General features: G+C 46.2%; 1 protein-coding gene across 2 annotated transcripts; it reads left to right on the forward strand.

Moving 5' to 3' along the window:
* The first annotated feature begins 432 nt into the window (after positions 1 to 432).
* On the forward strand, positions 433 to 8,254 carry LOC132248476 (fibrous sheath-interacting protein 2-like). 2 transcript variants are annotated; one of them, XM_059721447.1, is made up of 5 exons: positions 433 to 494; positions 2,506 to 2,631; positions 4,241 to 7,084; positions 7,561 to 7,636; positions 8,101 to 8,254. In XM_059721447.1, exons 2-5 carry the CDS (start codon positions 2,569 to 2,571, stop codon positions 8,238 to 8,240), a joined length of 3,123 nt encoding a protein of 1,040 aa, XP_059577430.1. In that variant the 5' UTR covers positions 433 to 494; positions 2,506 to 2,568; the 3' UTR covers positions 8,241 to 8,254. The 2 variants fall into 2 exon arrangements, with proteins under 2 accessions (XP_059577430.1, XP_059577429.1); XM_059721446.1 differs by lacking the exon at positions 8,101 to 8,254 and having other exon boundaries at positions 7,561 to 8,090.
* Positions 8,255 to 13,832: the final 5,578 nt, after the last annotated feature.

Raw genomic sequence — 13,832 nt, forward strand, 5'->3', positions numbered from 1 at the left:
TGATGGCTCTCGGAGCCACTCTAACTAAAGCACTGCCCTTCCACACTCCCAGAGCATGTATATAAACACCCTTGGTTTTTGTCACTCGCACTGCTGGGCAGGTTGCACTCACTCCATGGACTTTGGCAGAACTGTCCCCTTCTGCCCAGACTAGTCCCCACGTTGACCAGGATGGGGTTCTCTTGTACTGGTCTCTCCAGCCTCTGGCACTGAGCACTGGGCACTGTCAAGTATGGGACACAGGATTTGCAAGACTATATGATGACTATATGGACGGCTATAGGTAGGGGATGAGCCCAGCTGGGTGGGGAGGGTGGGGCAGACAGTGAGGTCATAGAGGGGCATTGGTAGGATATCAGGCATTGGCCAGAGAGACAGTGACCTCATAGAGGGCTGACATCAGCCTGCAGGATACATTCCAGATCCCCAGGCCAGAGGCTCAGACCTGAACACACCTTCATGGTGACAGGTCTCTCTGGCTGAAGCTCCTACAGGTAAGGGAGAATCTGCTTCCTATTTCTGGTCCCAGGGCCACCTCTCTTATCTGTGTATCCCTCCCACCCCACAGGTGCGACCCCCAGAAACTCTCAGGTTTGGGCCAGGTGGTGCAGTTGGGCTCCTCTCTCTGCCTATTCCCCCATACTTCCCCACGGTTAATGAGTTCAGGGTTGTGGCCCTTCTCAGTCACAGTCTGTAATTTAGGCCCAGGCCACAGGGCCCTAGCAAGTCACTTTGGTGTAAAAGCCAGTTATGAGCTCTGCCAAATCTCAGCCAGTTCAGGCCCCCAGGAATGTTTGGGCTCAGGACAAAATACCGGAGTTGTCCCCTTTTGATGGGCAGGGACCTTTGATCCCCAGATTCCCCTGCAGCTCGCTCTGTCTCTCCAGCTGTCTGTCACTCTGACTTGGGTGCTGCTGCACTGCAAACAAAGGGGCTGCTCCAAGTCTCATCCACTGGCGATCAAGCAAAGGAGGTGTCTTTTATTGGACCAGGCGTAACATTTGGGAGTGATGTTAGACAAGGGCACAGAAGAAGGGCACCTGGTGCCCAGAAACTTCTCTAACTAAGCAAAAAGACTGTGATTGGGAGGAAAACTTGCCAGAAAAATAGACATTGAAGTGGGGAATTCTTTCCCACCTATACGCTTGGTCCAAGAAAAGAGATCCCTAAAATCACCTTGATCCTAGCATATTGCCCAGACCTTCATGGCTACAACAATACTCCAACCCTACTGGGAGGAAAGATACGGCTTTCATTCAACTGAGACAGACATAGCCAATCATGGGGCAGAGCATTTGATGCTAGGACACAATGGCCAGGTGGTTGCTTAGCGCAAGGTGATTGTGATCCAATTACTTTCCATGCTGTCACAGAGGAGAGCTTAAGCCTGTAATTATATGCCCATGACATCACATCACATCACATAATCAGTGTTCCTAATCATCTAATCCCCCCAAGTGGAAGAGAGTGTGAAACACAACTGATAGGAGGAAAACATTACAAAAAATACAAACAGAAATGGAGAATCCTAGGAAAATAGTTCATCATCTGGCCAAAGAGCCGTGACTCCACATTCAAGACAGAAAAATCTTTGTCTCTAAGCCCCTCTGCATTAAGCAAGAAAAAGGGAAGGCAGCAAATAAGGGCCAAGCATCAGTACATGGCAAGGAGAAAAGGGGCAATAAGTGGCAATCGACAGAAATTAGGAGTGGGTTCTGCCATCTAAATTGACTCGGGAACTGACAGCAACAATGGGTTGTCTATCTCTCTGTCCACCAGTCTAGAGGGGAGGGAAAGGGACAGGAAGAAGGAGAGGGAGGGAGAAGGAGAAGAAGAAGGAGGGAGAGGGAGAGAGAGGAGGGAGGGAGGAAGGGACAGGGAGAGGGAGGGGGAAAGGGAGAGAGAGGGAGGGGGAGGGAGAAGGGGCACACTTTACAAGTAAAGGTCACAGAAATGTGCTGGCAGCAGAAGAGTGGGGTAGACTCACGGATATTCAGGTCTATCCCAGGATCTGGACAGGGGTGCACCGTAGTGACACAGAGCCATGTGCCCATTCTCGCTCCCCAACAAGCCTCAACTCTTTTTGGGTCCCCTCCAACTTGGCCTTGTCTTGGTTCCATTGTTCCTCATTCTTGGCTCCTTGCTAAGCATCCAAGCACCTTACTGTAAAATGTGTGGAGAAGGTGACTTAGAACATCTCACAGAAAAGAGAGATACTGAGCATGCTCCCCTTCCTGGCTCATAAAGGAAAAGCGCATCCTTCCACTCTCATTGTGCCTTCAAAAAGACAGGATGTGGCCTGTGTTAATTCATCAGCAATACACTCCACTGAAACAGTTTGCAAACCCCCAAGCTATAGCTCACCAATGGTATTAGCAACTTCTTGGAATTTGTTAAAAAATGCTACCATTGCTTTAGCAAAAAGAAACCCAGGGAAAGGAGGAGGTGGGAGATAAATCGATTGCACCAGAAGTGATCTTAACCAACTGCTTACATGTTTCTCAGGAGATTTTGCCAGGTTTTTCACGGAATACAAAAAACTCATTAGCTTCTTAGACGACATATCGGATGGACGGACAAAGAAACCGACAGAGCAAAAGGACACGACATATGCTTCATAAAGCAATGAAGGTTAGAAACAAGGTCACAATACAATTTATATATATAGGTCATCGGTAAATTGATAAATGGCTAGAGTCAATAGTAACCAATGGTTTTGCTGGCAATTCTATTTTGAATTTCATAAAGAAGGTGATGACTACAGCCCCAATCTAACAACATGCTCATGCTTTACTTCAAGAACGTCTGTGATCCCAGGGAGCTCAATAGGACTTCTCCTGTGATTGTTTCATAGCCACTTGCATGCATGTTTGTAGGATCAGGGTACAACACAGAAGGAAACTGGACCTGTCAGGTTTTTAATTTGATGAGCAGAGTTCTCAAGGTCCTGCTCAAGGTCCTGATCTCCAGGGGTTGTCTCCACTGTCGTACCTGTCTTTGCACCATCTTTCCATTAAAATGGTTATGTACCTCAGGCAAAACTGTGGCTACACCAATGTCAAAACTCCCATTTAATTCAGTAGGGCCAAGCTTTTTACCCTTATTCACCCCCTGAGTTGTTTTTTTATAGCATAGTCTGGAACACAGATCCGAGACTTGCAAGCAGTTTACACTCCACATTTAGGACTATCCTAGAAATGTTTTGTTTTCCATGTCAGGTAATCAGCAGCCTAGATTTGTGCCAATTGCTAAAAAGGCACAAACAAGAATAGATCGTCCTCTTGGGTAAGAAGTCAGGGCATGGGGAGACGTCAAAAGTGGAAGCTGATGATGCCACAAATGAAAGATAAAGTGCACCCTGCCATGACGTGTGTTATTGTGCAAGAGTCACCAAATAGCATTGTCTTACACAATCTTTCACATTGTTTTTGGAAACAAGTGAGCAGAATATAACACTAGAAGTGCTGTATTGTGATTGGTTGTGTGACAGATACTCATTTCTTAACAGCGAGGGAAACAATGGAGTGACAAAACAATAGAAGGCACTGCAGTCTGGGAAAGAGTAGGAAGCAGCACTGCCCAGGGAGGACACGACTTTGGAGTTTTAGTGCAATACTGAGAAAATGGCTGCAAATTAATTGATTCTTTTCCATAAGAAGTGAGCTAGTTGATAAGTGCTTTCTTGCGGGGGGGCGGGGAGCGGGGAGGAGGAGGAGGCTAGAGACAGTCCCAATGTGGCAGAGTCTCTGGACACAGGGTCCTTTGCACAGAGTGTGTCCAAACATATATCCAGCTTCTAGCCCCCCTGACACTTGTAATAGGGTAAACTGAGAAAAATAGGTCATCTCTACACTCATGTGGGGGAATCCTGGCCCTGCTAAAATCAGTAACAAACCCCTCTTGGGCTACAAGATGGGCAGAATTTTCTTCCATGGTCTTCAGACTGCACTTTGGCCCTTCAGAAAGAAACTCAAGGACAAGAAACCTGTATCCTAGTTTGTCCTTCACTGACTTTTCCCAAACTGGCTGTTTCTTTATTTCCTATATTTATTCTGTAAGTTTTATACCTCACCCTATCCAAAAGGCTCTGGTGACACATGTCACTTTTCATGGGGGGCTGGTATTGTTTATCCTAAACGTCTGAATCGCGCCCATTAGACAGCTGTCGCCATGTACAGAAGGGAGAATGGAGGAGTGAATTAACACATTTATTGTCCCTTCTCATTTGTTCCTGCTACAGAAAAACAAGACCAAATACATCACCGACGAAGTTACAAATATAATGACGTGGTTTGTGTCTGAGGTCACAGGCATAATATATCCAGCAATAATTCAATATGAAGGAAGAAAAATCGCTGAGAGAGACAGGGGAGATCATGAGGGCAATGCCAAAAACTTTGTCTTCACAGACAGAAACAGAGCACCCAGCATATCACCGGGATGTATGAGGAGAGGGAGGAGAAGTAAAATAACCCCACTGTTGTCTCAACAGGCACCTAGCCAGTCTCCAACAAGAAGGCACCTTGCAAGAAAGCCTTTCTTCCCATCTCTTAGAAAGGTATTTCCCAAAGAGGAAGTAGCAATGCAGGGAGCTTGCAGCAAGCCCCTGACAACCTGCACAATTGAGCCTCAAACACTGCAGTCACAAACCAGTATTTATGCTGATGCTTTTTTTAGAGAGACATATGATGAACTAATAAGCAAATTAGTCCTATCACAAATCCCACATATTCAGGACATTCCAATCCCTGGAAGCAATCCCTCATGTATCACCACAGCTGGAACTGATTCAATCCTAAATAAGCTTTCCAAACATCAGGCCACAAACCTGCAGCCTTCTGAAGACCAGGGTCTCTCCCCTGACATAGACACATTGACGGCCAAAATTATTCATACCAGTTTGTCTGACCTTAGGCAAGAAAGAGCTTCCCAAGTCTCAGTTTATGCAGACATGCAAGACAACAACAGTATTTATGCTGATGCTTTTTTTAGAGAGAGATATGATGAACTAATAAGCAAATCAGTCCTATCAGAAATCCCACATATTCAGGACATTCCAGTCCCTGGAAGCAATCCCTCATGTATCGCCACAGCTGGAGCTGATTCAATCCTAAATAAGCTTTCCAAACATCAGGCCACAAACCTGCAGCCTTCTGAAGACCAGGGTCTCTCCCCTGACATAGACACATTGACGGCCAAAATTATTCATACCAGTTTATCTGACCTTATGCAAGAAAGAGCTTCCAAAGTCTCAGTTTCTGCAGACATGCAAGACAAGAACAGTGTGCCAGCAGAGAGCTTTGGTGGTTTGATAAGGAGAAAAATTAATGGTTGCCAACAGGAAAAAGCAAAGGCACCCTCTTCAGTTCCGAATAACCCTCAAGAACCTGGAGAAATTGATGCTGAAAAGCTTTTAGAAGCTCCTACCAAAAGTAACGCCCGAGGCCACAGTCCCACACCATCTATTCTGGGGGTATGCCACAGAGTTTTGGAAGATCTGATCAGCGGGCTTTTATCTAACATTCTCCCTGCCACCGCCAGCACATCTTCCTCTCCAGAAAATAAAATGGATTTTGCAGAATTTGACTTAATTCACATGAAGATAATCAGTAAAGTTAAGGCAAAAATCTCTGAAGATGAGAACTCTTCTAGCCAGCATACTGAACAGCCGCACTCCAGGGTGGAGGACATGATTCAAACAATTGCTGATTCAGTCTACAATAAGCTTTTGACACAGTTTCAGTCTAGACTCAATATGCAGAACTGTCTAAGAAATGGGTGCATGGTTATTTCTGAAGCTCTTTGTGACCTGGTCGTCCAAGAGGTTTCTGGACATCCACTGCAGAGCTCTCTTTCCGAAGAATTACTGCTTCACCACTGTGCTGAAGCTGACGAGATTGCTGAAAAAGTTACTGTAGGAAATGGTACTGAGCCTTTGCATAACCCAAACAGTTTATCATCATATCTTAGTAAGATAGCTCCTCTCATCATAGAAAAACTAGAAGCAAACCTTATGTCAACACTTTCTTCCCTCTTTCCCTTTGCCGATTTGGACACAGAAAAGATGTTGTTACTGAATGGAGCAACTAGAAAAATCCTGCATGCTTTGCAAGCAGTCCTGTCACAACACCAGATGAACATGAACAAACATATCAATGAAAATGAATTTTTAGGCACTGAAGACAGGCAGGCTATGGGAGACATACTCCATTTGGCTTGCACGAGCACTGGAGACCATTCTGGCTCTGACATTTTTGTTTGCGGAAACCTGACAGATAAGACAGATATTTTAGCTAATAGGATAGCGGCTTCCATAGCAAAAGAAGTTGCCAAACCTGAATTTCAAGGCAGTTCAGAGGGGGAGACTTTGCCTGTTTCAGCTTCAACAACAGAAGCTGTTAGGATTGTTGAGAAATCCCCTGCTGATTTTGGCAGGATAGAGACAATGCCAAAGCCTTTTAACCCACCTATTCTTGTGGTACCCGTGACATTTGTGGAAGAAGTATTAAGTCGATTCCTTGCCAAAGTCTTAAGTTCAACTGACGGCACAAGCCCAAATTGCAGAAGACATTTATCACGATCCAAAGTGACTGAAATAGTTGAGGACCTTAAAGAGGCCATGGAACAAGGCCTGTCCAAACATCAAATCAGACTTGTGGCAGCCACAAATGAACGTTTCCCTCCAGAGCGTGACGATGCAATTAATGAAGTTGTTCTTTCTGTTTCCAGGAATATGCTACAAAAATCTGGATCTGAGCAAGAACTTTATGATGACATAACAGGTTTTGATTCATTTTTTCCTCAAGAAATGGTTACAGTAATAATTGAGGAACTCTCTCAGTGCCCTTTTTTACAGGCTGTGAGTGACAGTCCAGCAACACCAAGCCAAAGTGCAATGAACCCAGGCAGAATTGCCGACAGGGTCCTTTCCCAAGTGTCCATTAGTGACGAGCTGAAGACCTGGAGTTGTGAAGAAACAATCCCAGGTTCTGAAGATGCAAGTTCAATGTCTGAGGCGCAGAGAAATGACAACAGTTATTCTTCTCGGGGTAGCACAGGACAACCAGTTGTGAGACCAGGGGAGGTAAGTAGAAAGAATAAGGTTGAAGCAGTCCTGTTTTGTGAATGCCATCTTGCTTCTAACTGGATCTTTTGTTAAGGTGATCATGTGGCATTGAAAGCCCATCTACTGTGAATGCTGAATGCTCTTGTAGAGGTGGTAGACCATCTCCTAGAGAGCCTGCAGTGGGCCTTCAGTGTGGAGGACCCTCACTAGCTGGGATTTGGGGAAAGCAGAGGAGGCAGGGGAGGGGCTGAGCGGAGGCTCCTGTAGGCAAGACTGCTCCACACTTGACTTCAGAAGGTAGGACAGAAGGGGCCTCGTTCCACCCACGGACTCGGGCTTCACCTGGCCATTCCTGGCACCACCAGGAGCCGTGGCTGGGAGGACAGCCCCCCACCACTGCCTGTCCCTCATTCTGTGGCGGTGTAATCCGGAGGAGCACAGATCAAACAGAGTCCTTCTTAACTCTTTGGTTTTTTACTCTTTCCATGGAGCAGCTGGAAACGCTGGCTGCAGGCGCTAGCCAGAATGAACAACTATCTCCCACATCAGAAGACATGGATGATGATACAGGTATGCATGAGGAAGTGACGCTGGCTAAGTCAGGTGATGTACTCGAGGTCACAAGGAAGTCTGTAGCTAAGCCAGGAAGTGATTCTAGGCCTCCTGAATCCACAGTCATTGACCTAGCCAGAGACCAGCATTTCTGCCCTACCTACCACCTCACATGTAACACTGCAGGAAAGAGATAGTTAGGCAGAGGATCCAGCCAAACTGGTTATCAGCGCCCCACCCTAACATGTACCTTCATAGCACACAGGGTTTAGTCCCTCTGCTTGTAGACTTCAGTTTTGGCTAAGTGCAATGTCTGAGTGATAACAAGACTGGATTAGAAATCCAGATGTGTTTCCCTGTACCAAATCAAATCCTGTCCACAGGAGAGGCTTGTTTCTTGAGGAAGGACATTGGACTAAATGACCTTTGGACACCCTTGCTTTCTTTTTCTATATTAAGTGACTGCTCTCTTTTCTCCACAGCAGCTGCTCCAAAACAAGGGTCTTTGTTTTTCATAAAGATGCCAAATGCTCTATCCAGAGTACACTCTTTCCTTTCAAGGTGCCTACCACACCGCAGGAGACTTCGGAAAGTCTCACCAGAAATTACACCTACACATTAACATTGCTTTGGAAAAAAAAGGAAAAAATATAAATAAAGTTATGAAAAAATGTGGTCTGGTGGAGGCTGATAATTGCATGCTGTGATCGTTTGCAACTTCATTCTCATGTAGTTAAACTCAACCAAGAGGGCAGACAGAGAAGACGGTGCTGTGGGAAGCAGGGGGCTGTGGGTCAGGAGTAGGAGGCACTGGCAGGGCTGGGGGGCAGGGGCTTAGGAGTGAGGGGCAGAGGCTGGGCACAGGCATATCACTGGCCCCCTCCCTATATATATATACCCCTCCCCCTCTTCCCCTCTACCCCCCACTGGCTATCCCACCCCTCCCCCCCATAGGTGTCCTCTGTTTTAATCCTGGAAATATTGTAACCCTAGAGTGATTAACTGTCAAGAAAATAAAATCTGCCTTAGCGTATGCTCTTCTTGTAAAGAGATAGTTACAGAGAGCTTTAGGTAGTGGTAGTGGACTCCAAAGATGATTGACAAAAAAACAGTGTTTAGTGACAAATGAGAATGGAAATGAGACGCTATGGAAAAGGACTTGCTCTTGCATTTCCATGCTTGTGCCAACTCCATAAACCTGCTCTTCTTTTTCCATCACATATCGTGAAGCTGCACAGACCCAGCTTCAGACTCTCATTCTAATACAAAATCTTAAGTTACCTTCCATGCTTTTATATCATTTTTATCACTGTACAGTTCTTGTATTCGATGTAGTCTATCTTAACAGTACATTTCCCCCTTCTACCTTTCCATTCTCAGTCACTCCCTTGTCCTTGCTGCTACTTCATCCCCAACATTTAACCCCAAAGGCTTCTCCCTTTTCTGCCCTCTCCCCTCAAGCCCCAAGCTTTTTCCTTCCCCGGAAATAAGCATTTTGCAAATGAGAACAGTAGGGCATGTGTTCCACCAGTTTCCTGTAGCCCTGCTAACTGATTATAGCCTTGCTGGGGACCTGCCATCACCTACCGGCCAAAGATGAATTTGCAGCTTTGCAGTATGTTTAGATTTTCTATGGCTCCTGTGCAGGAATTCCCAAAGTCATAAAACCTGTCAGTAAAGCACTGCTTGTCAGACAAACCTGCGTTAGTGAAGTAAGCAGAGGTGCCTGTGATTGGGATGTTTCTACACTTGCGGTTCTCTTCCTACTTACTCTGGCTACTCTAATGTGTCTTATCCTTTTTTATTTTTAAACTTTATTCATTTTTAAATGTTTCTAATGTTAGCTCAGACACTAAAAAAAACAACCACATTCCTCAAATGTTATTAATGAAAAAGGGCCAAAACAGTAGTTTCTTTGAAACACTTGTTTACCACTTGGTCATTAATATCTGTGCTATCACAGCTCAAGGAAGAGAATTTGTCTCCCTGCTCCTGGGTAGCTGCCAAGCTTACAAGAGTAATACAGAAAGAGTCTATGGTCATGCATATACTGATGACAGTTCCCTGAGAAATGGTACTTCTTGACCAAAAGCTTATCTAATACCTCTTCCAGTTCTACTGTTAGTCCAACGAACAATATCACCAAAAACCTCTCGCTTCCTCAAATGTGTAACCCTTTATTTCTTTAAGTCATTTGAGAGAAATTTTCACTTGCCCAGCTAAATTTTGCCTGTACTTATAACTCATTTATATGGCACTATAAAGCTACATAAGCAAAATATAACCCATAAAAAAAAAGAAATCTTACTATAAAGAAACGGATTCTATAGTGCCAAACATAATGGCACCCACTGAGCGCAACAGATCGTGCCTTTAAATGATTTATTCTAATGTAAGCCAGTATCCATTTTGCTGTCTAAAGGTAACACACACACAAGGTTGATCATGTGGTCCTTTAGGCTAAGTACAGATAATCAAAAAGCCCCTTGCTATTTCATTTATTTATTTACTTATTTATTTATTTTTCTTGTACCAACCATTTCATATACTTCTCCAAACTGAGCAAACATAGCCAGATTGGAACCTAAATAGACTTCAAAATATTAACTTGGACACCAAAAACAGATTAGAAGTTCAAACTCAAATTAAAGCTTTTTCTTTTTTCCAATCAGGTGCAGACTGATAGATGTTGTGTACTCTTTCTGCATAGATGGAAATAGTTCAGTGTGGTTCCTGCATTCCAGAAGACATCTTCATCTTATTTGTAATTTAAACCACCTGTCAGTATTCAGATATTCATACCATCCTTTTGTGTGACCTTTGGCACCTCTGGGTGCCAAACAAACTGAAATATAATTTTCAGCTAGTACACAGTTTGCAAATGCATGTAATTATGCCATATGCTATATATTACAGTTGTATTCCCAGTATTTTACATCCATTATAAGAAGGGTGGGTAGTATCCCCTATGTGTATATATATATCCCACATATAACCAGTAATTTGGTGGAGACAACCCCCACCCAGTCTTAATTCTAAGTCTCAATTGACTTGAGAGACCTTTAACTCTCTCTGCAGGGAAAGCAGCGTACCAAAGGAGACCTTTGTCTGAGGAGTCTTTAACCATTTCCTTACAGGCATGTAATCTTCCATCTCATTTACTTCTTGTGCTAGCTTTTATCTATACAGGCAGTCCTCGGACTTACGACACACTTGGTTCCTGAAAACTGTGTCTTAAGTGGAAACGTTGTACCTTGGAAACAATTTTCTCATAAGAACCAATTTTATAAATGGGGGATAGGTTCTGAACCAAGGCTCGAAACCCTATTTTCACCAGAAATATCCCAGAATTTTTATACTCGATCAATTATAGATGAGTAATATAGCTACATGAATGTATTTATAGTGTAAATAGCAATCACATTGATTTGGAAGGACTTCTTTGAGGCGAGTTTGCTGGACTTTTTGAAAGGCTCTTGGTTGGACTTTTTGAAGGGTTTTTGGCTGGAGTCTTCTCAGGGGCTCTGAGGTTGGAAGATGAAGGTCACTGCAGTGGTTTGCACTGCACAGTCCAGAGACAGAGGGGAAGGAGCTGGGCTGGTGCTGGGAGAGGGAGGTCAGGGGAGCAGGGGTGTCCCGAACAGGGGAGGCTTGGACATAGTCATCTCATGAAGGGTGTAAAGTATCGTGTAAGCTAATTATAGTGTAAATGTGTGACAGCGGGGGGAGTTGCTCTGCCAACTGGACTGCCCCATTACAGCAGCACCAGGTGCTGCCCATATTTCCATCAACCAGGTCTCTCCTGCAGCTGCAAACATCACTGGTTATATCTTACCCCTGAACCATCTTCCAGTAGGGCAGCCCAGGGCCCATGGGAATGCTGAGGGCTCTGCACACTCCAGGTAGAAACCACCATCACCTCACATGGCATTCATGATGCATAAAACTGTTTCTGGTGCCACAAATGAAAGCAAATAGACATCCCTACCCTTAGTCATACCATGTCAGTGGCTGTGAAAAATAGTAATACACAGTACCATTTAATTGCAGCAAACATCTATTTTCCCTAAGGCAGGAGTGTGCAGGTACACTCTCCAGCCACGCGGACACTCTCCAGCCCCCAGGGCAGGTGCTCCAGGAGTTTCAGAGTTTGGATATAGGGTGACCACCCATCCCTAATTGGGCAGGACAGTCCCAGAATGGGAACCTCAAGTCCCAGTTCCAGGCTGCATGGCTCTGGGACTGATGGGAAATGGTGGGTCTCCCCTTGCAGGCTGGCAGCCTTCCAGCCTGCAAGGCGCTGCCTGGGGCTGCTGGGAGTGGGATGCCTGGGGTGCCACATGCATGTGAATGCCTGTACACATGCCCATGGCCAGGAATAGAGCCAGGCAGTGTGGAGAGCACCTCCCTGAAGGTAAATCAATGGTGGGGGAGGGGGCATGGGAGAGGGACTCAAATTGAGGCCCCCATGGTGAGGGAGGGAGCGGGGCAGGGGCTGGGGGCATTGCTCAGCCAGGACAGTGTATGGGGCCAGGGCATGGAGTGGATGGCTCATCTAAAGGAGCACAGGGTATGTTGGGGGCAGGGAGGGGAAGCCTCCTGCTGCTGTATGCACCCCCCAGGGAGTCATGGGGGCCGTGTCCCACCCCAGATTTGTGCATAGAGCACGGGCAGATGTGGGCTGCAGATGTGGGCTGCCTGCTGAGGCCTTGGGGCTCCCTGCCCTGCTGACCTCCCCCTGGGAGCCCTGTGCCACCATGGCAAGGCACTCCTTGTCCACCTGGGGTGGGGGAGTGGGGAAGGCAAGCATGTCTCCTGCCTTTACATTTTACATTTTAAAATGGTGATCATCGTATTCAGATGCTGTGCCCCTCAGGTAAGATCAGGTGTCTTAAGCCCATGGAGTATCTACCTGTCTTTTTCCACTTGCAGACACCCAGGGCACACCTCTTTATGAAGGGAAAGTCAGGGTTACCCCACCTTGTGGGGACCCACTGCAGGATCTACATGTGCACCTCTCTATAAGTGGGGAAACCCATGTGGTTGCATGAGACCTAAGGGGTCCTCTGTGCCCCATGCCTCTAACCCAGGACACCAATGATCCTGTGCCTCGTTGCTGGGGCCCGCACTGACCTGTGCTTCTGCTTTAGGCATGTGCGGGTGTGGGACCAGCACGGGCCTGGGGTGGAGATGTGGGGCACTAAGAGATGTAAGGATTCTCCAGGGAAGGGGAACACATTGCCTGTGGCCCACATCAGGCCCCTCCATGCAGGAGAACAGCCGCGGTGGAAGGAGTCCCTACACAGCTGGCCGGCTTCAGTTGGGCGATGCCAGTTTCTCCCCTCATAGTCTCCTCCCTGCTTGTGTGGTGACTGGTCTGTAACCTCCCAGACCTCTGGCATCTCATGCCGTGAGCCAGCTCTGCTCTGCAAATCAGTGCAGCAGCAAGGACAGAGCTCAGACCCTCTGGTTCCTCCAGCAGAAACCCAACAACCAGGACTAAAGCAATATCTCCATTAGACAGTTGTGTCTTGAGTACTAACATGGGCAGGACAGTACTGATTCTCCCCAGGGTCCTGGGCCTGGCAAGAGGAGCTGCTGCACCATTTCACTTCCTTTTGACAACAGGGTTGCAATAAATGCAACCAGGAGCAGAAACTCACACACAGGAGGCAGAGTCTGCAAGTCCTTGTGAACATGAAATGGGGGCTGCATTACAACTGCATCATTTTATTCCGAAGGATTCAGAAGCTTAATAAAGCAGAATGTTTGCCAGACTGGGACTTCTTTCCTTCCCAGAAGTTTTATTTTTTTTTTTTTTTTTGCCCTACTGGCTCAAATCAGGGTGGTTTGGCATTTTTATGGCCCAGAATATCTCCATGATTTAGGTTTTCCCTCTCAACTCAGGACAAAGCCTGGACCATCCACTGTACAGCCGTTCCTTTTCTCTGGGAGAAGCAGCAGGAACAAGATGACACTTGACTGTGGCCGTGGAGGAGGGCACTGTCCAGGGAGGAGGAGTCCTGGGTTTTTATCCCTACTGTTAGAATTTCATTTCACCCATGGCTGTCACTGGTCAAAGGCCAAAACAATCCTGAGAGCAGAGTCAGTGCCTAGCATTCCCCTCTGAGGGCAGTGCTGTCACCACCAGGCTATAGTGCCACACTCTGCTTTCACTCTGCTCGGTTTGACCCTTTCTGTTGATGAAGATCAC

Source organism: Alligator mississippiensis, chromosome 2 (assembly GCF_030867095.1).
Source record: "Alligator mississippiensis isolate rAllMis1 chromosome 2, rAllMis1, whole genome shotgun sequence".
NCBI classification, from domain to species: Eukaryota; Metazoa; Chordata; order Crocodylia; family Alligatoridae; genus Alligator; species Alligator mississippiensis.